This window comes from Camelus bactrianus, chromosome 16 (assembly GCF_048773025.1).
Source record: "Camelus bactrianus isolate YW-2024 breed Bactrian camel chromosome 16, ASM4877302v1, whole genome shotgun sequence".
NCBI lineage: Eukaryota > Metazoa > Chordata > Mammalia > Artiodactyla > Camelidae > Camelus > Camelus bactrianus.
The window spans coordinates 3,136,629-3,158,923 of record NC_133554.1 but is presented as its reverse complement, the minus strand read 5'-3'; the positions used below and the strand labels follow the sequence as shown (position 1 = coordinate 3,158,923).

General features: G+C 49.1%; 1 protein-coding gene across 1 annotated transcript in view; it reads left to right on the top strand.

Moving 5' to 3' along the window:
• COX10 (cytochrome c oxidase assembly factor heme A:farnesyltransferase COX10) overlaps positions 1-22,295 on the top strand; it is a 95,636-nt gene that overhangs the window by 59,709 nt on the left and 13,632 nt on the right. Inside the window, exons 5-6 of the mRNA XM_010974169.3 lie at positions 6,172-6,242; positions 20,903-21,135. Of these exons, the coding sequence (XP_010972471.2) occupies positions 6,172-6,242; positions 20,903-21,135 (304 nt within the window). The remainder of the gene's footprint in view (positions 1-6,171; positions 6,243-20,902; positions 21,136-22,295) is intronic.

Sequence of the window (22,295 nt, the reverse complement as noted above, 5' to 3'; positions counted from 1 at the left end):
TGACTTACAAACATCTCTAGAATACGTCTACTTTCTGCATAGGGTATAATTAATCAAAGTACGAATAGGAAGTTCATCACCTGGGCCGAGTTACGTTTCTGCCCTCTTCTGGTATGCGTCCTAGCTCACAAAATTCAGTAACGTCACCGGTATGTTATTATCTGTTAGAAGGATTAGTAAGTGTGTTTTAGATTTGAGCAGTGTCTCTTTGGAATAATAGTACTTATCTACTAATACGTAAGTGTGGTATAAAACAGAAACACAAATCTCATATTAGGCATCTAATAAATGTTTATCCATTGGTATAATAGTGACCTACACCATGTGACCTACATCATGTGACTGCGAGGAGGGGAAATGACCCATTTACTACTCTATTCAATAGACAGAACTGCTGATTCCCAAACTGGTTATGAGACGAAGATTAATATAAATTATTCGTTATGTTTATATTGATCAATGCCTTTCAGATACTTAAACTAGGAAGAACATAGGCACGTTATTTTATAGGTGTGACAGGGGTGAAGTGAAACGATTTGGGGTTGTTGGCTTTGCAGTGAATCACAGATAATTTCACGGCATCTGTCTGCCTAACGTCTTCCTACTTTCTCCTGTGACAGCATTTTTCTTTCCTGTCGAGGAGATAATACGTGTGGTTTGCATGGGCTACGGTGTCGCTGTGTCTGTCCCTCAGCACCCTGCCCTGCTCACAGGAGAGCCGCACCCCCCAGTCCCCCCGTCCTGCCCCTGGGATTCACGGCCCTGGTGGTTCTGGACTTTTCTCTGGAGCTCTCAGGGAATAGACCCTCTGCTCGGGTTGCAGGGAGGATGAGAGCTGGGGCTGCCGGTGCTGTTTCGCCTGCTTCCTGGAAGGAGCCTGCATGCGGGGGACTCGAGCGGATTCGAGAGATGGAAAGAGTCAGAATCATGCCAGCACGCTGGGCCCTGGACCCAGGAATCCCTAAAAGCAAGGCACAAGCCCGCTGGAAGAAAGGAGGCCCCGTTTTTCTTTGCGCTCCTTTGGGTTGTGTTTCTACCATTTGCAACCCCAAGGGCCTGACTCATATGGCTGCTCATAGGACTGCAGGAGGGCAGGGGACGTGGGGGAGCAGTTGACTGATTGGAAGGAAGACAGTGAGGCTGGGAACCTGCATACAAGGGAAAATTTGGAATGAAAAGGATTCCGAGGAGATTGATGGATTTGTATGAGGGAAAGAGCCTGGAGGAAAAACTTCTTTTGAAAATGAACATAGACAGAAAATAAGTCATTCGCTGGAGGAAAAAGGAAGTATTATTCACTACTGAGCAATGCACAGCTCTAATGTTTGAGAGTCTTACCGTCTGCACATCTATTAAGACGTTGGAACCAAGAGGTATAGACCCATATGGTGTTGGCTTAAACTGGAAAGGGCAGAGGGGGAGGCTTGGAGGCAACTTGACCCCAGGGAGCACCGTTGGGTGTCTCCTCCACTTCCCTTTACCCTGTTCCACGGCCACAGGCCACCCAGGAGAAGGGAGGATCTATTTCCCTGGGCTTCTGGTTTGGAAAATCCCAAGGAAAGACTGTTTGAATCAGATAACCACTAAGCCCGTCCCTGTGTTTTGGGATGGTGTGCAGTGCTGGGTGACAAGGCCTTCTGAGACGGGGTGAACAGCGCCCTCTGCAGGAGCCCTGGGAGTCTAGTGTGGGCTGAGCAGCTGCCCCGCTGTCCAGGCGACGGTCACTGCGGCATACGACTGCCAGTGTCATTCAGGCAGTGAGGCGGGCAGGACAGTGTCCTCTAAAGCCTGTAATTCTGCATCTGTGTTCAACACAAGTTGCCGGAATTTCCCTTCTCTGCCTCAGAAGTCTCTGGAGCCAACTGAAATGATAAAAGTGTTTTGAAAAAGACGTTAAAGCACAGGGGGAGAGCGTGAGTAGGTTAAGCCAGCTCTGTGTGCTAAAGTGTTTAAACTTCTCATCTAAATATACTACGCTTTATGTTTTGGAACCGTGGTTTCAACAGCTGCACCAAAGCAGTAACCCCCACTGGAAGGCATGATAGAAAATGCACGAGAAACAGCGCCAAGTGGCATAACGAGCCCTGAAGCCCCGATGCCCGGGGGACCGTCCCGCGCTCCCCGAGGCGAGCTGTGAGCCTTGGCGACCTGTGAGCCTTGGCGACCTGGTGTTTCTGCCCAGCCGCTGCTTGTCCTGTAAATGTAAGCACTCGCGGGAGGCAGAAGCTGCTGCCGAGTTCACTTGCTGTGTTCTAGACCTCAGTTCCCACCTTTGGATGACTGACTTGCCAGAACCTCAGAAAAGATAACATCTTTTTCCATCCAGATGAAATAATTCATCAGAATTCCGGAGCTGTGTGTGCGCGCACGGACGCGCAGACTTGAGAACTGCCAAGATAGTTATTTATACAAGAGTTTCTGTGTTACATGAGATAACACCTTACCAGCTTTTAAATAACATGATTTGTAATTGGAATCCTCATTAGTCCTGTGAAATTAAATTAATAGGTCATGAAGGAAAGATTATTTCGAATACCTATAGAATGTGTTTGAATATTGGGGAAGGGAGGGGACGTGAGCAGACAGAATGTTTTAATTATGTGTTACTTGAACTGATTCAGTAAAGAATATAGACTCTTACAGGCAAAGAATTTTTTTTAACCCTTATAAATTATGAATCATTTCAAAATGAATGTAATTCAATCTACAAATACATTTGTTTGCAGCAGTGGCTTTACTAAGTGCCTATCTGCATAGTCCTCTTTAACACTAAGGATCGTAAATTCACGTATCTCAGGAAGCCTGTCACTTATATCATTAGATAAGATGGACATACTGAAAGTTACTTTTAAATAGTGGCGCTGTTGAAAGTCATAGAGGAGAGGCCTGTTTCAGTTAAAGTTTGATCAGGGTGTCGGAACCTCTGTGAGTGATGTAAGGGGTGTGCTGTGCGAAATTAGGCCTGATGTGGTCCTGGGCACGATGCATTCCTGTAGGGCTGATGCCCTGTGCCTGGTCCCAGCCCAAGGGAAGCAGAGCCGTCAGTCCAGAAGGCCAAGGAGGGCGGGAGTGACCTGGGATCTGCCAGGAGAAGCTCGTGAGAACAGACTGGTCCTGGCGTCTGTTTCCTGCCGCTTCCGAGCCTGCCCCTTTGATGGTGCAGGTGACCTGCAGGAGAGGCACCCTTGGCCATGGGACAGTGCACATCACATGTTCAGGGCTGTCTGTAGTGCAGAATGACAAGAGCAAGCCAAATGTCCTGCTCTCTGGGAGTGGCGCCATTGTGAGTTCCTAAAGTGGAGTAAGAGAGTGGTGCCACCGTTGCTGACAGCAGAACCCAGTTCCCAAAGCCCACCTGGAGAGTGAGCACTGCCGTCACCTAGCCTGGGGGTCTCCTCAGGTGGCCTGGCCTCGGGCAGAGCTGGTGAGACGTGCGGATTCCCCGACACTTAGTTTCTGACTGCAGCCACGATGATGTGGTTGGGCTGCACGTGTCCCGGGAAGCTGTGAAAATGCACACCCAGCACCCACTTCCTCTCCCTGTGCGTCAGGTGCCTGCGTGTGCCGCCCATCCCTGTGAAGGTCAGCTGTCACAGAGGGGGATTTGTCACTCTCATAATTCCCGGGTGCGACACCGGCTCCCTCCTGATGTGTGTGTGTGTGTGTGCTTCCACCTCGGGGTCAGAGATGGCCCGATGGCGCTGGCTAAACGGGGACCAGTCCTTAGAGCCGGGTGTGGGCAGCGGGGCTCCTGAATGACAGGAATTGTCCCCATGGAGAACTCTAGCCAGGGTGCTGTGAGTGAGTCCCGTAACCTGAAATGAAGGAGACAAGAAAAGGAGGCACTTTATACGTTTAGGAGGCAGCATTGTGTTTTGGGATATTAAAACACTGTTTAAGAAACAAAAGTAAAGACAGTCTTGCCCCGTAAGATAAAGGGAGAGGAAATGTATGTCAGTTTTTTAGAAAATGAAGGGAACACATCTTACCAGGTGTCTTAACCTGCGAGGATAAATCCTAAATTTCCCAAATCATTCAGGGTAAGAATTTTCTTTCATGTTAACATTTACTTATTATAGGCAGTACCGGGTGATTTTTTAAAGTACAATAACAGAAAGAAAATACTACTTTACTTATTTCTAGGCTGTCTTTTTGGCACTAATATTTCTTCTTCCTAATGTTTGTGGAAGACCTGTAGAATACAGCCCACTGTTCAGAGAGCTGTGGTTCATGTAGACGTGAGTGAGAATGGCCCTTATCACTGGGCCAGATATTTCTAAAATGTGTTATAGTTTTCTTGAAAAATGTTTTCATGGTCAAATAAGTTTGGGAAACACTAGCTAAACAACATTAATTAGATTTCTCAGGGCCTTGATCATAACTAATGTGATTGGACCTTGGAATGGTCCTTCCTGAGAGCAACTCCGTGGACTGTCAGAGAACATGGCTGGGGAAATACTGACCTGGACCTCTGATGGAATTACTGTCTCACCTACTGATTTGCTTCAAGTCCATTTAGTCAGATTATTCACAAATAATAACCTAATCAGCACATGTCTGGAGCACTCTGTTGTACCAAAAAAGGATGACAAGTAAGAGATGCTGATAACAAATGTAAGAACACGGGTGCAGTTTGTCCAGGCCTTGGGTGGTGAGTCTGTTGATCCCTTGGACCTTGTTCTTTAAAAGATTAACAAGAAACAGTACTTCATTGTTTGGGTGGCCGAACCAATATATCGTCCAGACGGGGCTGCTGTGAGAGTGGAAGTGGGTGTTGCTGTTGATGATCCTGGAACCACACGTGTATGGGAGGGTGTCCCAGCCAGAGAGGGATGGGGACCTGGTCCCAGGTGTACAGGAGAGTGTCCCAGCCAGAAAGGGATGGGGACCTGGTCCCAGGTGTACGGGAGAGTGTCCCAGCCAGAGAGGGATGGGGACCTGGTCCCAGGTGTACGGGAGAGTGTCCCAGCCGGGGAGGGATGGGGACCTGGTCCCAGGTGTACGGGAGGGTGTCCCAGCCGGAGAGGGATGGGGACCTGGTCCCAGGTGTACAGGAGAGTGTCCCAGCCGGGGAGGGATGGGGACCTGGTCCCAGGTGTATGGGAGGGTGTCCCAGCCAGAGAGGGATGGGGACCTGGTCCCAGGTGTACGGGAGAGTGTCCCAGCCGGGGAGGGATGGGGACCTGGTCCCAGGTGTACGGGAGAGTGTCCCAGCCGGGGAGGGATGGGACCTGGTCCCAGGTGTACAGGAGAGTGTCCCAGCCGTGGAGGGATGGGGACCTGGTCCCAGGTGTATGGGAGGGTGTCCCAGCCAGAGAGGGATGGGGACCTGGTCCCAGGTGTACGGGAGAGTGTCCCAGCCGGGGAGGGATGGGGACCTGGTCCCAGGTGTACGGGAGAGTGTCCCAGCCGGGGAGGGATGGGACCTGGTCCCAGGTGTACAGGAGAGTGTCCCAGCCGGGGAGGGATGGGGACCTGGTCCCAGGTGTATGGGAGGGTGTCCCAGCCAGAGAGGGATGGGGACCTGGTCCCAGGTGTACGGGAGAGTGTCCCAGCCGGGGAGGGATGGGGACCTGGTCCCAGGTGTACGGGAGAGTGTCCCAGCCGGGGAGGGATGGGACCTGGTCCCAGGTGTACAGGAGAGTGTCCCAGCCGGGGAGGGATGGGGACCTGGTCCCAGGTGTATGGGAGGGTGTCCCAGCCAGAGAGGGATGGGGACCTAGTCCCAGTGTAACCTCATCGCTTGTGTAGTTTCATCTGGCATCTTATTTGCTTCAGACCTAACTCTTGCCTCTAGGAGCCCTTTTCCCGTGGTTGACTGATTCTTGGTTGATTCACAGGCTTTGGGATGTGTGAAAGGATCTGAAATCATTAATAGCACTAACGCTTTAAACTTGAAACAGTGACTTTGAAAAATCTAACTGTGGCTTCAACATGTGGTTTGCGAAGTGGATGGAAGTAGGACTGTGCATATTCCTGACAATTAATGAATATAATTTTTAAACTCTATCTCTCCCAGAGAATTTTTCTCTAAATACCAAGAGTACTAGTTTGTAGTATCAAAATAGAAACGAAATCTGCTGTTGAAAGAAAATTGTAGAACTAAAGCAGAAGAGAGTAATTGTTTCACGTTATAGTCAATGTTTTGTCTTTCTTTCCATCTTTTTGCAGTTTTTTGAGGTTCCGTTTGACTCAAACATGAATAGGACAAAGAACAGACCTCTGGTTCGTGGACAGATCAGGTAAGATTGTGAGCGTCAGTCTCCTTCACAATATAGAACATTCATTTGCCGGCCCTTCCTGAATCGTTTCCCAGTACTTTGCCGTGAGTTGTGAGATGAAAAGAACCCTCAAAGGGACATACCGGTGTGGGTGTGCAGCAGCCAGAATGTACCACGCAGCTCTCAGAATGGATCTGAGGTCGGCGGTTTTGCCATGGGAGTAACGCGTGTGGTAGATTTCCCTACTAGGTTCCATTTAGAGACGTGGACTTGGTTTGCTTGTAGTGACTAAAGGTAAAAGCACGCCATTAACACAAGTGATTCCAGACAGAGCCACACAGGTCTCAGAAGAAGGCTGCGTCCAGGTAAACTGACAGTGCTGTGATTCGCCAGGTGAAATGCGGCCTCCATCGCACTCCTCTCCACCGGGTCCAATCCAGCAGAATTAAAAGGCATATAAATATTTTAATATCACTAATGGTTAATAATTAAACATTTTACTTCCTGGAGACCTGGAAACTGGCATTTTAAAGTATTTTTAAAAATCCAATAGATACTGCAAACCAAGAAGAATAAAAAGAGCCAGTGGTTCATGCTGGCTCCTCTAAATCAGAGAATCCCCTTTCCACACGTCCAGGCAGTGCCCTCATGGAGCTGAAAATGTACTGGGCTAACACTTGTGGGCCAAATAATCACACACATTAAGTAAAAAAATAAAGGAAACAAATTCAGATACAGTCAAATGTCTGTGTAAAAGCAATTTTTAACATTTGCTACTTTTAGCTGTTCAATTCTTTTTAAAAAATTTAAAAAAATTTTTTTATCGAAGTACAGTCAGTTGCACTGTGTCCATCTCTGGTGTACAGCACAAGGTTCCGGTCATGCATATACACACATATGTCTGTAGCCATTCGATTCTTCAATGAATTTAAGATACCGTAATATTAAAAACGGCAGTAGAGCCAGGTGAAAAGATGTAAGAAGAGAAATCTCATATCTGGCTGGGATTTTTTGTCCCTTTTGAGATATAACACAGCCGTGTGCTGTGTTTATGTTTAGAAAGTGTCAGAAGCACTTTTATTTGAGTCGAGTTGGTTAAGAGGGGCAAGTGCCAACTCTGACCCATCTTAAGAACTGAAAGCTGCTGTTGCCGCTGGTCGAATCACAGGTAAGCTCTTACTTGTTTGGGATTTCTGTCCAGGGTTTTCCCTCAGGAAAGCCGTCCTCTCCTTTAGAGCCAGGGGGACACAGGGAGAAGCTCATCAAGCAGCTAGTGGGCGCGCAGTGGTCCCCAGTTGGGCCCGCCCTTCCCGTGCAGCTCACGTCTCTTTCCCCAGCGCGGTCATTCCTGCAGAGTCTCTCGGTGTAGCCGGTAGCCGGGAGGGAGCGGATCGCGGCCTCGGCGGCTGGTGCTGGCGTTGCTCTTCTGTCAAAGGCGAAGGGCGACTTACTAGTCTTGGTGGACCTGTGATCCATCTTTTGTTTGCAAGATGACCCAGGCAGAATCTCATTATGACAGTAAACCTCGACCGCTATTTTAGAGGCCAAATGACAAGCCTGAAAAAAACAGACTCAGGTTTATTTTTGCAGCTAGGATACATTTTATTAAACAGGTACAAGGAGCTGTTACGCGTCTGCAGCAAAATCTTGCGTTGAGAATCCTAGTTTTAAAACTGAAGACTTTATATCTGCCCTTTAGCGTTTATTATACTTCAGTCACTTGTTATCTGCCACACGGGTATTTTATACGTGAGTGGCCATAGGCATGTGGTAGAAAGTCTTGTAGACGATCCACTAACTTTAGTTCTCAGCTTTGGTGGCTCGCGCATTCATAACGGCTGTTGGGTCTTTAAGCACAAAGCATAGCCAGTTCACTGGGAGATTCTCTTTTGGGACTTACTGTCCCACTTGGTTTGGGCTGATATGCTTTGTTGAATCTATGCAACTTCACAGACCCAGGCTCCAATGTGGCACGTGAAGCGTCCTCCCTGTCCTTGCTGACGGGCGGCAGTGCTGTGAGTCTGGGGAGGAAGCCTGGAAGGTCTTCTGTGCTGACAGCTGCCCCAGCCTTTGCACGGAGCTTGGCCTTACCCATTCTACAGACATACTGTGGATGCTTATTTTCATTAACTTTTTCAAGTGGTAAGTCCACTGAATTCTGAGAGCCACTGAGCTAAATTAAAAGACTGAAAAAAGAGAAGCCTGTATTTAGAGGGCTGACCTGGACAGGCCGAGGGAGCTGCCGCTCCAACGTCTCGAGAAGAGGGAGGTGCGAGTGGAGCCGCCAGGGCTTGGCTGGGCCGGCCCTGCGCTGCCGGCCTCTCTCCTGAGCTGCCGTCTGTCCCCTGCTTCAGCTGTTGGGGCAGGTGCCATTGACTGCGTAGTAACCAACAAGGGATGCTAGTTTAACTGGCTGTTTTTGAAATCGTCAATTACAGTAAAAACATACCCTTTATATTTTAGGCCACAGATATTTTCTCTTTTTTTTTTTGAGAATCAAAGGAGAAAATCTTCACAGCGGAAGTGTCGTTGAATGAGAAAAAAAATCTATGAAATTGCTTTATTATTTGCTTCATTTTCCCACGGAGAGCACAGAGGGCGGCACTTTTAATTATCTTTTGATTACCCACATGAAAGGCCGGTTCTGTGCACCTAAAGTCTTTGTAGTTTTAAAATGTCCACCATTTGGGAAAATACTGCTTTTTACGTCTTTCTCTCTCGTGGAGGGGAAAGGCCTTTCTAGGTTGAGAGGACGTGTCTGAGTCCAGCCTAATTCCTGCGGGGACAGGGACGCGGTTGTTAGTTCTGGGGGTCTGGCCTATGAGCCCGTGGCCTCACAGTGCCTGCAGGTGGTTCATGGAAACATCCTTTTGTAGCTTCTGTTTACCGAATGGCGTTCCTGTGGAAACACTTGACCCCGTGGCTCTCTGCTTTTTACTTCAGCTCTGGGGCCTTTATGCAGAATTATTTATTGAGTCTTTAATGGCTTGGGGGCCACTTGACGGATGCGAGTATGATGTCCCTCACTTCACTCAGGAAGTGTCCCAGATGCACGTGGATGGACCAGAGCCGCAGTGCATTTGGCTAAAGAGCTCTCACGTCTGCATCTGAGGACGTCTGGAGGGACGGGCCCCAGGGGGTCGGGATGGTGCTGGCTTAGCCCCGGGGACCGCTCCTGAGCGCAGAGTTTACCTCTGCAGTTAGGCATGTGGGTGCGAGGAGATGGGGCACGGAAAGCACCTACGACCGCTCCTTCCGGGGCTGCTTTCTGACATCTTGAGCTTGCACTTGGCCCTGATTCTACTTGGTAACTTTCTAACTTGGGTCCGCCTCCTCCACCCCCAGGGCACTCACTTTATGTCAGAGTCTTCCTGTGACCTGTAGTCAAAGCTTAAGGAGGAGATTCTGAAGTTGGACCTTCACCATTTGCTGAGCTGGACAGAGGTGTGGGTCCTCTCACTGCCCCCTGGTTCTGCTGTAGGAGTGTTCCCTAGTTCTGTCAGGCTTGGAGTTTGCTGTTTTCTGTTCATTCTCCTCTCTGTTTCTAGAGAGGGCAGAGGGATAATACAGCTTTATCTAACTTGAAATCCCTCAGGCTTAAATTTCTGATGTATCTTACACATTTTTTTTAAAGTAATAACCTTTTTTCCTGGTCTTTCCTAATTAAAATTAATCTTTCTTAAGAATGTCAAGGCCAAATGTTTTTTCTATGTATTCTAGAATTAAAGAATTCCCTTGTTTAATTCAATTTGTTAAGAATTTATTGATTCCCTATAAAGTAACCAACCCTGTCAGTTTTATGTTTATAATGCTCAAAAGGCTTATAATCTAGGTGGAAACATTAGCCAAATGCATGAGAGGCTTAGCAGACAAGACAGGGCCGCCCATAAACATGTATTGAATGAAATGAATGAATTGGTCCAAATGAGAGCTTCTCTGGCAGTGGTGAGGGTGGAGGGTGTCAGAAAGAGAAGATTCAGATGAGGACAGACTGGGCAGTGAAGAAGTCGGGAGGCTGGGCCTTCTTTGTTATTTGGAAGCACATCTGTATTTTGATTCCATCCCCTTTGGATTATCCATTTTCCAGCTCGGTAAAGTCGACAGGGAAATAATACACGTCGGTGTTCGTTTTCGCAGCCTGCCTGACCCGATGAGAGTGGTGGGCCGCTTGGAAGCCCTGGCCGTGGGCTGTGGGCCGTGGGCAGGAGAGGGAGGAGGGCAGAGGGGAAGGTCGTTCGGAGCGGATAAATCCCGAGCGCTCGGGATCGGGACAGCCCATACCTGGTTCTCAAGTGAATGATGAAGATTGAGTTTTCGGAGTGAAATGAATGGATTGTTTAGTTGGCATTCTTAACTTAAAGAACGGGATTTAGCTTAAGCATTACAGGGCTTCACAGGAGACATTTTTCACATTTGCTGAAGGTTTTACCAGTAAGCACTTAAGCAAATGTAAACATTTTGCGGGCTGCGGGGGAGCCGCGAACGCCGCTTGTCGGCCATCAGGCTGGGCTGGTAGCCCCGGCCCCAGGCCCGCGCAGCTCTGCAGAGCCCCTGGGCAGCTACCGTTAGTCTCCTGGCGTGTGTGTGCTGCAGATGGAATAAGAATGTAAACATTCTGTAAGTACAGACATTTCTGCTTTTGGTGTTCGCTGTGATTTGAAGTGGCAGGAAGAACACGTTTGGTCTCAATGTAATCATGTGCTAGTGGACAGAGCTTTGTTCTTGAAATGAAATCGTTCGGTGTGGTGAAGCGTCGTGAAGAGCCAGCAGCGTAGTCACCACGGGGGTGAGAGAGAGGGACGGGCACTTCCTGAAAGCGACATCCCTTTCTCTCCTTGTCGTGAGGAAAGTGGACAGCATTTATGATTTTTCTGAAGCATCGTGGGTTGTGAACGTGTGTTGACTGCAGTCCTGGGGAGGGGGGATCCTTCAGTCCCCATGCCCCGTTTCACAACGAGGAAGTCCCCGTATCTGATCACGAGGAACAGAAGGAGTCAAGTGTCACATCGATGCAGCATAGCCATCGCTTGCCACCACGTGAGAAGTCGGTCGTTAGAGCAAACACCTTTGACTAATAATTTGGAGTCATTTGGTCTAATGTCCTGTCACTTTATTTCCTCGCCTTTCAAATAAGATGATGTGAAAAGATTTGACACCATCAGGGCTGTGGGCGCTGACTGGTGTTGTATGAGCAGCAGGCCCTTCTGCCTGTTGTTCACAGGTTTGTCTCGCCCACACCGTGGGCCCCAGCCCTAGGCACAGGGCACATAAAGATGAACGGTGCTGTCGCCCTCCCTCGGGAAGTGTGTGGCGGGGGTGGGCAGGTGAGGCAGCAGGGGGTCAGCATGCGGCCCGGGAAGTGCTGAGAGAGCAGGGGGGCGTAGACCACCCGTGGGGAGCGGGCAGCAAGGAGAGGGGGTGAGGGAAGATGTTCCTGGAGAACTTGTGTTCACGTCGAGGCTGAATATTCAAGGAGTGAGGCACGGCCACACCAAGGATGAGCTGAGCGTTGCCGGCGGCGGCGGGGGCGGTGGGTCTGCTCCGCACACACTTCACAGGGCAGGTCTTGCCCTTGGACCACAGGCTGCAGCGCTGCAGCCGCCAGCCCGGACCCTGAAGAGGCATTTCTGTTGGCGTGCAGGGCTTTCCTCCAGCTGCTGACACTTAAAAATAGAAACCTGAACATGAGACCCCGGATTCCTGGGCCTCTTCGGCAGCCCCCACGCGGGACCTGCCGGCCAGACTTGACGCGCAGCTCCCACAGTCCTCACCACTCCTGCCTTCGCTTAAATCGGCCCACTTTCCTCTTCGGTATTGCCAGTCTGGTCCCTGTGGAGGTCTGTGTTTGCAGACACTCCTAGACCAAAGGCGCGGGTCCCTGGCTGGCCGTGCAGGGGATGGCGCCACCTGCACCTTCCTCTCAAGGGGCTGCACGTGCTTGCAGCTCCCAGGTAGTCTCCAAGGCTGCGGGGGTGCATGGTTTGATTTCCCAGCTTCATTTTTTATAAATTGGGTTTTATTAAAACTTTTCGAAGACTCCTTACAATTCATTGACCCTAATCTTATGCAGGTGAACAAAGCTGCTTTTTAAAAAAAATAGATTCCTATAAATTAAAAAGGGAGGTGGGGGTCAGAGAATTAAACCATCCGGCTCAACCAGGAAAAAGGAATATTATGTGTCTCCTACATGGCAGGCACTAGGTGTTCCTCTGGGCCCTGGGGGCAATGGAGGAATTCCGTAGGTGGTCCCTGCCCTCAAGGATGTGAGAAAACGCTGAGCCTGGACCACTTACAGCAGAAACTTGATTTTCACAGATGGGATTGAACAACAGGAATCTTCTCTTTGAAAACTCCAGAGTCTTTGTACAAATAGCAGATTCTTAATCTGAGCTGAATTGATGTAGCAAAATTCACGAGTTACCACTTGCTTCCTCCCTGAGTTAGAAGGCTGAACCCGAGAGGGCAGCAGTGGGCTAAAGTTCCTTCGAGCTTTTCTTTCTTCCTAACGATTAATAAAATTCTTCCGTTGGTTTTCAAAGACTCATTCAGTTCAGACCTGCTTTGGTTTCTTCCTTAAAAGTTTTACTTAATGTAGGGCCATCGTCTCCAGGCTTTGCATATAACCGTGCCAAACATACATACTTATTCTTGCATTTCTCTTAAACCTGTTTTAAAGTTGAATGTCCTTTTTTTTTTTTGAAACAGGTTACCATCATTTTATATATAAGTGATAGTTTTTCCCAAATTGCTCTAATTAGTTTTCTTTTAAAATATGTTTTGTGTGTTCATTTTCTTCACATAGACCTTAAAATTCTGAATTTACATCAGTCCTCTGCTACCTTCCAGTATCTATAACTTGAGACTAATTCAGAAATAGAAAAATCCCTAAATAAGATTCTAGGGAGATATTTCCAAAGCAGTTATCTGTGGAGACTTTCCCCAAATACTCAGGTCAAAGCTCAAATAGAGGATTTATGCAGGAAATTAAAGCTAAATTGGCTTGGTTTGATTAAGGTTTTCTTTTGTTTTTGAAGAAAGAAAATTTTGTTTTATAATTTAAAAATCATTTATTCTGGAAGAAATGGCCAAGAAGCATGAGATTAATTTTTGTGTAAACCAATTACCTGCAGAGCTGCTTAAAATATAAAGCTTTCTTGATTTAATGTAACATTTCATAGACCTCTCTGACACATTGGTTAAACAGAAAGGCCACATTTTTCCAGTAACTTATTTAAAAGTCAGGTAATTTAAATTGCATCTGTTAAGTATAATAAGGGGGTATCACATTTATCAGATTAAAGCATGTGTATTCTCATTCGTTCCTAATTTCTATAGAAAAATCTGCTTTAATAGAGCTACTAAGGGTTGATGTTTAGTAAACAAGGAAATGCTATACTTTAAAGGAGGAATAAATAATTCATTGAAATGTGTTGACAAATTTCCCCCACTCTACTCTATTAATTTCTCTTCCGCAGTGGCCTTGGGCAGGAAAGGCAGTAGAAAGATATCTCCATTTAAAATGTAATTCAGTTTGGGATGTGAGTTTGGAAATAAATCACCATTCCACCCTCAGCAGGAGCCATGAACCTGTTTGCGTGAGTGAGTGAATGGATAGAAAAGAATCTTTTTTAGTTCAAGAAAATTGCTGGACCTTTTTCTGCCACCATCCTCCCCCACCCCAATCAAACTGTGCTGTTTTCCTTATTCATACATTTATTCTGTTTTATTGACAATTAGAAATGTTTTGTAATAGCGTCACACCCCATTCACCTGCTTTTCTGATTTTTCCTAGATAAATTCATTCTGGCAAGATCCACTCACAGAAGTATTAACTCATCAGGTTTTTTTGTTGTTGTTTTTTTGTTTTGCTTTAGTGGGGAGGTAATTAGGTTTACTTATTTAGTTTTAGAGGAGGTACTGGGGATTGAACCCAGGACCTTGTGTATGCTAAGCGTGTGCTCTGCCACTTGAGCTATACCCTCCCCCTTGATTCCTCAGTTCTTAATGGAAGCCTTTACAGCGACTCTGGTAGATGTACAAAAGCACCAACATTAAAAAAACAAGTTTTGCATGTGATCAATCTAGTTTTTCCTGGTTCTAGTTTATTTTTTTGTAATTTTAGATAATATTAAATTTTTAAGTTAAAGTTATAATTGAAAATAAAAATAGTTTGCCATTTGTAATTGTCATTATTAGAAACATGCTTCACAGCCATCACATTTATAATTTAAAATGACATTCTTGAGTGTATATATATGTATATTTTCATATTCTAATGTATATCCATAAGTATAATTTTGAAAAAATAAATGAGGGGAAACAATTTATTGCAAGTCAGTCAGCCTCTACCTCCAGCTCTATTTGGATAAGTCCTCCCTGTTTAAATAACTGTCTCATGTCACCTGTTCTTTTACTTGTAGCTGATTTTACAACTTGAGAATTCATAGGACTTGTGTTTATTTAATGTCTATCTTCCTTTCTAGACTAAACTCTACTGTCTGTATTGTTCACTGCAGTATATCCACACTTTGCAGAGCGGCTGGCTCTATAGGCAATGAGAAATTTGAATGAATGAAAGAATGAATGAATGAACACCGTGTGCTCATTTAGTGAACACTGAGTTCTTTATTGACATTATTGCATTTAATTCTTAAACAACTCTGTAAAGTTAGTGTCTCCCATTTCACAGATGAAGAAACTGAGGCCAACGGTTATGTAATTTGCTGAAGATCACTCAGCTCAGCCTAGTGGGGCGGGGCGTGGGTAAGCCTCTGCCCTCCCTGTGATCTTGGTACTGAGCCTTTTTGTGTGAGCTGGTTTGACCTGGGTTGCAATCTTGCCATCAAAAGAGCCCTAATCCAGCCCTCACTTTACAGTGGAGGGAACTAAGGACCAGAGAGGTTAAATAATTTGCCCACTTTTGTACAGTTAACATCGGAGTTCTCACCGGAGAACTCAAACCACCTGCTTAGTTACATTGTATGTGCGGAAACCAGAACGTAATAATGCTACTAGTAGAGAACATCAGAGCATTCCCACGAACACTTTTGTTGTGAAGATGCTCCGTGGGACACAGTAGTAGAGATAACACAGTGAACCCCGACATCCCCATCGCCCACCATCGGTCGTGACCAAGACTGCACCGGACCCGCTTCATCCCGCCCTTTCAGCGATCAGCATGCTTGTAGCCATGTGGCCAGATCACATCGAGGCAGAGGGACCAGAGAGCCAGAGGGGCACCCTGCAGTCTCTCTGTCAGGTCCACGGTCCTGTGTTCTTCCCACTGCAGCACGACAGGAGACATTTACCCAAAGACAGAGGAGAGGAGGCGACCCCCGGGCCGCCACGGTCACACTGGGGGCGGAGTGAAGGTGGCGGCTCTGGGCCTGGCCTCTCTTGGTGAGGATGCAGCCGTGGGTCTCAGGCTCGGGCAGGCCTCCAGGTTTCCTGGCTCCCTTACAAGCTCCCGGGTGATGCCGATGCCACGGGCCCAGAGACCACACTCAGGATAGAACCGCGGTACGGAGGGTCTGCCAGGAAGTTCCGGTGGGGCCTCCCGCTCAGGGTGCTCTCGGCCCAGGGAAACCCAAGGAAGCCTGCTTAGGAGCCTTCCTTCTGGCCTTGCTCTGGAAATCAGGCATCAGAGTAGCACCTGAAATGGAGAAGAACTGCTGAGGAATCTGAACGATGGAAGGAACAGAAAGGGTGATGAAAAAATGTAAACAAAAATTTAAATGAAGAATAAATGATAAAAGGAGAAGCAATGGGGGGTGGTGTATGTCTCCCCAGGTTTGGGGTACTTTCCAAGACCCTCAGAACAGGGAGAGTAGATGGGTTTTTCGGATCAAGGGCTGAGCAGTATGATTAGAAGAAAGAAGACTTCGAGTAATTGACCTAAAACGAGAAAATCAGTCTTTGACAAAATTGCCCTTCAGGTCTCTGAGATTTAGCTCTGACCGCGTTTTATGAGCACTAAGGCAGAAAACCTCTGTATTTAACCGAGATGAGAAATGAGCACGCTTTTCTAATCTTTTTCTGTGTCAAAAAGAGATCTCTTTATTGGAAGACCTAAACTTGAACAACTTTTATATCACTGTGATATTTAAGGATTTCATGGTAAATCGGACGTTAAGCAGTAACCCAGACACCTCTTGGTACACGTTCTCTTTACTCCTGCTCCTCCTCTTCCTACTTGCAGTTTCAAAAAGAACCCTTCGCTTCTTTGACTGATGTATTTTTGTCACGTCCGAAGAGTCTGACCAAAATCCTGTCACCACCCTTCATTTATTTAACTCTTATTCCGCCTTATTCCAAACAAGGCTTCCGTTAACTTGCACAGGTATGTAAAATGTGACAGAATTGGCCCCCCCTCCCCGCGCAAAAGGCCAAAAAGACTAGGGAGAGACAGATTGCCAGAAACAAGAGCTGAAAACACAGCTGGGCCAGCCTCGTGTCAGCCCACCTGAGGCCGCCCGGCGCAGCGCTCCCGCGCTCCAGGTGTGTCTGGGGTGTCTGGAAGGGAGACTACAGGCGCCGTACTGCTCAGATGCTGTTTCTCCCAGCTGCGCACTTGAGGAAAGTTGTGTGCTGGCGCGCTCACGAGCCTTTTTCCTCAAAGGACGCCTAGTGCGGACTCTCTCGTGAGGTGCACGAATGCTGGCCTCCGGCAGGCAGAAGGCTGCCTCTCAAAAGCAGGTCATCTGAGCATTTTCTCCCCAATTTAAGAAGCAGAAAAGTTCGCTGACTCTGCACTTGCCCAGAGGCCTCCCTGTAGCCTCCCCGACGTCTCTGCCCTCTGACACTTCCTGCCCCTGGAACCTGCTTCTCTGCCCTTTGCCCTCCTCGTGTCCGTCCACCGGGGCTCTGCGTACACATCACTTCTCCCCAGAAACCTCTCAAGTCCCCCCAGACCCCCTGCTTACACTGAGTTCAGGCTCCCAGACGGCTTGCCCTGCACTGGACGGCTACCACCTATTTAATTGTCTCTCCTCCAGTCTAAGTGCTTCTGGGTCAAGGACCACACCTGCCTTGCTTGCCACATTATATCCCAGGGCTGTCCTTTGTTTTGAAAAAAAAATTGAGGGCTTCCCAGTCGTCTTCTTCTCAAGGAATGCAGTAGAAAGTTAGGCTGCTTATACTGTGGGGTGAACCCACAAGGGACTGCTTCCAGTGGCCTGCAGATCCCAGGCCCCCCCGGACCCGAGAACATCCATAAGTGGCAATGGGCCAGGACACCCCACACACCGGGTAGCGGGGCAGCCCCGGGTTCCCGGAACGAGCCCACAGGTTTGCTTGTGCTGAGCCTCAGTTTCTCATCTGTAAAATGGGGATAATACTATCAGTAAACTTGTCTGACTTTGTTAATTTTTGTTTGTCCTGAGTGCCTTACCCAGTGTTGATACAGCTTCAGGGGAGGGGCTCTCTTAACGCTGCTGGTGGGGGTGTAAGCCAGGATAAAGTCTGGAACACAGGACAGGCTGCGGCACGAGTCAGCACCCCTCACAATGTGCGTGTCGTCTGCCTGACTGATCTCACATCTGGGAAGTCGTCCTCAGAGTGTGTCCTAGTCAGAGCTGTGAGCCACACCTGTCTATAAGATATTTGTCCCAATATTATTTCTGATTTACAAAAGGGAAAAAGACTGTGTCCAGGAAGGGCATGCTGACTGACTTAATTGTGGTATATCCACAGAATAGGCCACTGTGTAGCTGCTAATGATGATGGTGCAAATTAGTTCTTAATGGTGTAGGGAAATTATTAATATAAACTGAAGACAAAGTAAGTAACAAAACCACAACTCACTGTGTTCTCAGTTAGTTTTAAAGTAGGCGTATCGTTGGGAAAAGGCTAGAAAGACATAAACCAATACGTTTCTTTGAATAACTAATTTAGAATTTTTTGGTGATCTTCTGTAGTTCCAAATTTTCTGAAATGAACGTGTTACTTTTATAAGTTTAAGAAAAATAAAGCATCACAGGAGAATAAACCTCACAGAATTAGCACCCGGAGCCCCTTTGCCCACAGGGTGAGCCAAGCCAGGGCTCCTTGTGCCAGGGAGGAGGTGGGCCCCCTGAGCGTCTGGGTGCTGAGAACGATCGTGGCTACCCGGGGAGACTCTCATTTGTTTACGTGGCTTGTCAGCCTACTCAGTTCTCATTCGTGGCCCTGAGCACTGACTTAAACACCAAAATTGAGCCTCATGATTTTCTGTGATTCCGACAAGGGTCAGAAACTAAACTTTCCCATAAAATTACCTATCTCAATAAATTAAATTCATGTGTGCTTTTCCAAAAGAGCTTTTCAGAATACTAATATCTTTGAATCCAACTGGCTTCCGCAGACCTTGGAGAAGGAGTGAACGGCCTTCTTTTTTTTTTTTTTTCCCCCCGCACAAGGTCCAATTCAGGAAAAATAAAAATGTTTATGAGCCACATTTTTCTCCCACCCAAAATAAAACTAGCTTTTTAAAGTCCCATAGAAAAAAGAAAAAAATCTGTTTAAGCTATAAACCGCCTTCCTGAAGGAAGAACGCAGTTCTAAGTTTTGCACTGCTTCTCAGCCATCTCGGTTCTTCCTTCTGGACATTCTGTGAGACGAGACAACACAGGTGCCTTCCTCGCCCACCCTCTGGAAAATTGTGTCGTCTGCTACACGGGGAAGCCAGGGGCCCCAGGTCACATGGTGTGCGTCACAACCTGCCAGAAACCTGCTTCAGCAGGTGGGGACAGGGAGGGACGGGAAGTAGAGACCAGGTGTGCAGTCTGCTCCACAGGGATGCTGGAGTGTGAAGCGGGCTGGTGAGAACCTGGGGGAGTGTCAGCACCGCAGCTGATCTGAGGACCCAGGAGCCCAGTGGCTGGTGGACAGAGAAGATCAGGGCAGACTAGGGAGGGATTAAACCAGAGCAAACCTGGAGCGTTCACCTTCACAAATGAGAGAGAAATGGGAGAAAGTAGGATGAGGGCGACCTTCACTCTCGCGTAGGAGGGAAGGGCGTCTGTTGAGGGGGTGGGGGCGGGGGAAGTCTGGATCCTGGAGGAGGCAGGTGAGGAGTTGCTGCCGTCACTCTGGGGAACCAGCAGGGACCCCAGCCCTGGCCAGGTGGCCGTGCTGTGAGCCGCCCTCTCGCCTCGGCCACTTAGTGTGACTGCGGGGCCTCCAGCAGGAGCAGAGACAGCAGGTCATTGCGCAGACCCGGAAACGGGGGTCGTCGGTGGAGGGGGGTTGACAGAGGGAGGACAGGCGGCCTGCGGTGCCCCGGGAGGGAGTAATCGACAGGAGATGCAGAACAGGTGGCAGGAATGGGATGGAGAGTCACCTCCAGGGTCGAACCCGCACCGAGTCTCAGATGTAGCTCTTGGCTCTCCCATCCTGGGCACCTGGATAAAATATCCATCATATGCTCCCGTTTTCCATCAAAACTCCCATTTCATTGGGTCGGGGCCAGTCCCCATGTCAGAGCAGGAGCCAAGATGCTCCAAGAGTCACCTCCCGCTTTCATGGTCCAGCGCCCTGATGTCCCTGGTCTCCAGCCGGTGGGCCCTGCCACTCCCCCGCCCCACTCCCGCCGAGCTTGTCTTCTCTCCGGGGGCAGGCAGTCCGGCTTGCAGACACAGGACTCTCTCCCGCCAGGAAGCGCCACACCCGTGTGAGGACGGGCAGCAGCCCCGTGCATGCGTGCCGGGGACAGATGGCCTCCCTGGCGGAGCTGGCCGTTGCCAAAACCAGAGCCTGCGTCCCAGGGAGTCCGTGGTGGGGGCTGTGAGTGGACTGCAGCTTCCCTAAGGAGAAGGCAGCCTCCTTAGTAACCTCCTTAGGTTTCTTGGGGAAGAGTGAACAAACGTGCCCGCAGCAGGAAGTAGTGGACCCAGTTCAAGCTTCCAAAAAGCCTTTCACAAGATTCCTTGCAAAGTCTACTTTAAAAAGCGGGCCCTGTTGAGAATCAGGCTGGCGACTGTCTTTAGCACCACAAAGCTGTATGTGACAGTGGACGTAGGTAGCGCCGTGCCACCTCCCCTTGGGCGTCCCGTGTCCATAACCCGAGCCATGGCCCGGGAAGTGCTGTCGCTGCCGGGCAGCCCCCCGGGGTGTCATCGCTGGCACAGAGCCGGTGCTGTGCCGAGCCTGTGACTCACTTCAGTAGATGTCCTCAGACTCACTGTCCTTATCCATAATTGCTAACTGGGTGATGTTTTTAATTAAAGTGTAAGTAAGTGGGTAGACCTGCTTCCAGGAGTAAGATAGTGGGTTTTGCCCTTATATTAAATACCATGTTCCGAGTGGTCCATCTGTCACTCTCGCTCACTTCGCACCAGCTGTGCACCAGAGCCATGTGCAGGGCAGGCGCTGGGCCGGTCAGTCCTCATGCCAGCCCTGCGAGGAGGAGGCGTCTTTGCTCCTGCACAGTGAGGAAGGGAGGCCGGGACATCCAGGGAGGCCTGGGAGGGACAGAGCAGAGCCTCTGTTCGAATCCAGGGCCTGGAAACCTCCACTCTCTTCACTTTGTTGGCTCCAGCTGGCCAAGCCAGGAGGAGCAGCCCCAGCTCCTGCAAACACAGTCCCTCCTCGTTTTCAATTTCCTCCCAGCTCGCTGCACCATCACCCCGGGTCAGCCCCGCATCCGCACGGCGGGATTAACCGGACTTGAATGTGAGGGCTCTGTGTTCTCCGCTCTCTTCCAGCCCGTTGCTAGCTGTGTCCTTTGCCGCGTGCTGTGCTGTTCCAGGAGTCGCCCTTCTGACCTGGGGGGTGAACCCACTCACAGGAGCCCTGGGGGTCTTCAACATCTTCCTGTACACCTGCTGTTACACCCCGCTGAAGAGGGTCAGCATCGCCAACACGTGGGTCGGAGCCATCGTCGGGGCCATCCCTCCCATCATGGGCTGGACAGCGGCCACGGGCAGCCTGGATGCCGGTGAGTGTGTCCCCCCCTCTGCACAGACCCCCGGCCTCGGGGCCGGGACCGAGAGCTCAGGGGCTCCTCGCTGTGTGAACAGCTCTAGTCGCAGAGGCACTTCCTTCCCTGAGCTGCGGTTCTTGGAAGTAGGTCCCGCTTTCCTCGGTACTAATTCTTTACAAGTGTGATGTGGCGGAAGCCTTGTGAGGGCAGAGCTGAAGGGAGACCGTGAGGTCCCGGCTTCCAAGTGAACAGACACCACGTAGGGAAAGGCGAAGAGGAAGCAAAGGACACAGGGAGAAGGAAAAGGAAGTGCCAACTAGTCACAAACCCCCAAGTTAGGACTGGCGACTCGTGGGGGCAGCCCCGCCCATCACTGGGCCCCTCCTGCAGGCTGGCCGCCTGCTTGGCTCTTCACGCACGCAGAACCAGCCTGGTTTCCCCTCTTAGGAGAGCCAGACGATTTTCATTAGTTTCTAATTTATTTTTACATGATTTGCTTAGATTGTTCACGCTGTCCACAATAAAACCATTGGAACATATCTACATTTTTGGGGCTGGTATGTCACAACTAAATTTGTGGGGTGAAAATCGCTCATTTTTACCATCTGTAAGGGAAGTTTCAGTCTAATTAGTCAAGTAATTAGTGTTTTTGACCGACGCTTAGGAAGGAAGTGGTGAGGTTTCCTGCAATACGTGTAAGTACATATTTTTCACATGAGAGATCAAACGCCTGATAACCATAAACCGTTGCCCCACAAGCCGCGTTTCTGAAACGTTTCATAAAAGCTCTTACGCTCCGAGCTGGCAAGCTGACAAAGACGACGATTACACCTTCACCACGACCGTCTCTGAGAACAGTTTTAATAACCCATAAACGCTGGGGTTCCACGAGTCTGCAGAGTTCTGAGACTTCGGGGCTCATCTGCTCTGCGGTCACCTGACTCCAGGGCCAGCACGTGGTGAGGGGCCCGGCTCTGGGGGCGGGGCCTGGGCCTGGAGCCCCGCCCCCGCTCGTTAGCTGGGTGCCCTTCAGGCCCACTCTGGACCTGGCAGTGCCACCTCCCTGTCTCCCCCTGGGGCACAGTGACCCCGATCATGGAGCAGTTTGAGGAGTCACTGAGGCGTTCCTAGGTTTTCCTCATCTGTGCAGTCACTGCAGTAAAACAGATGAAGGT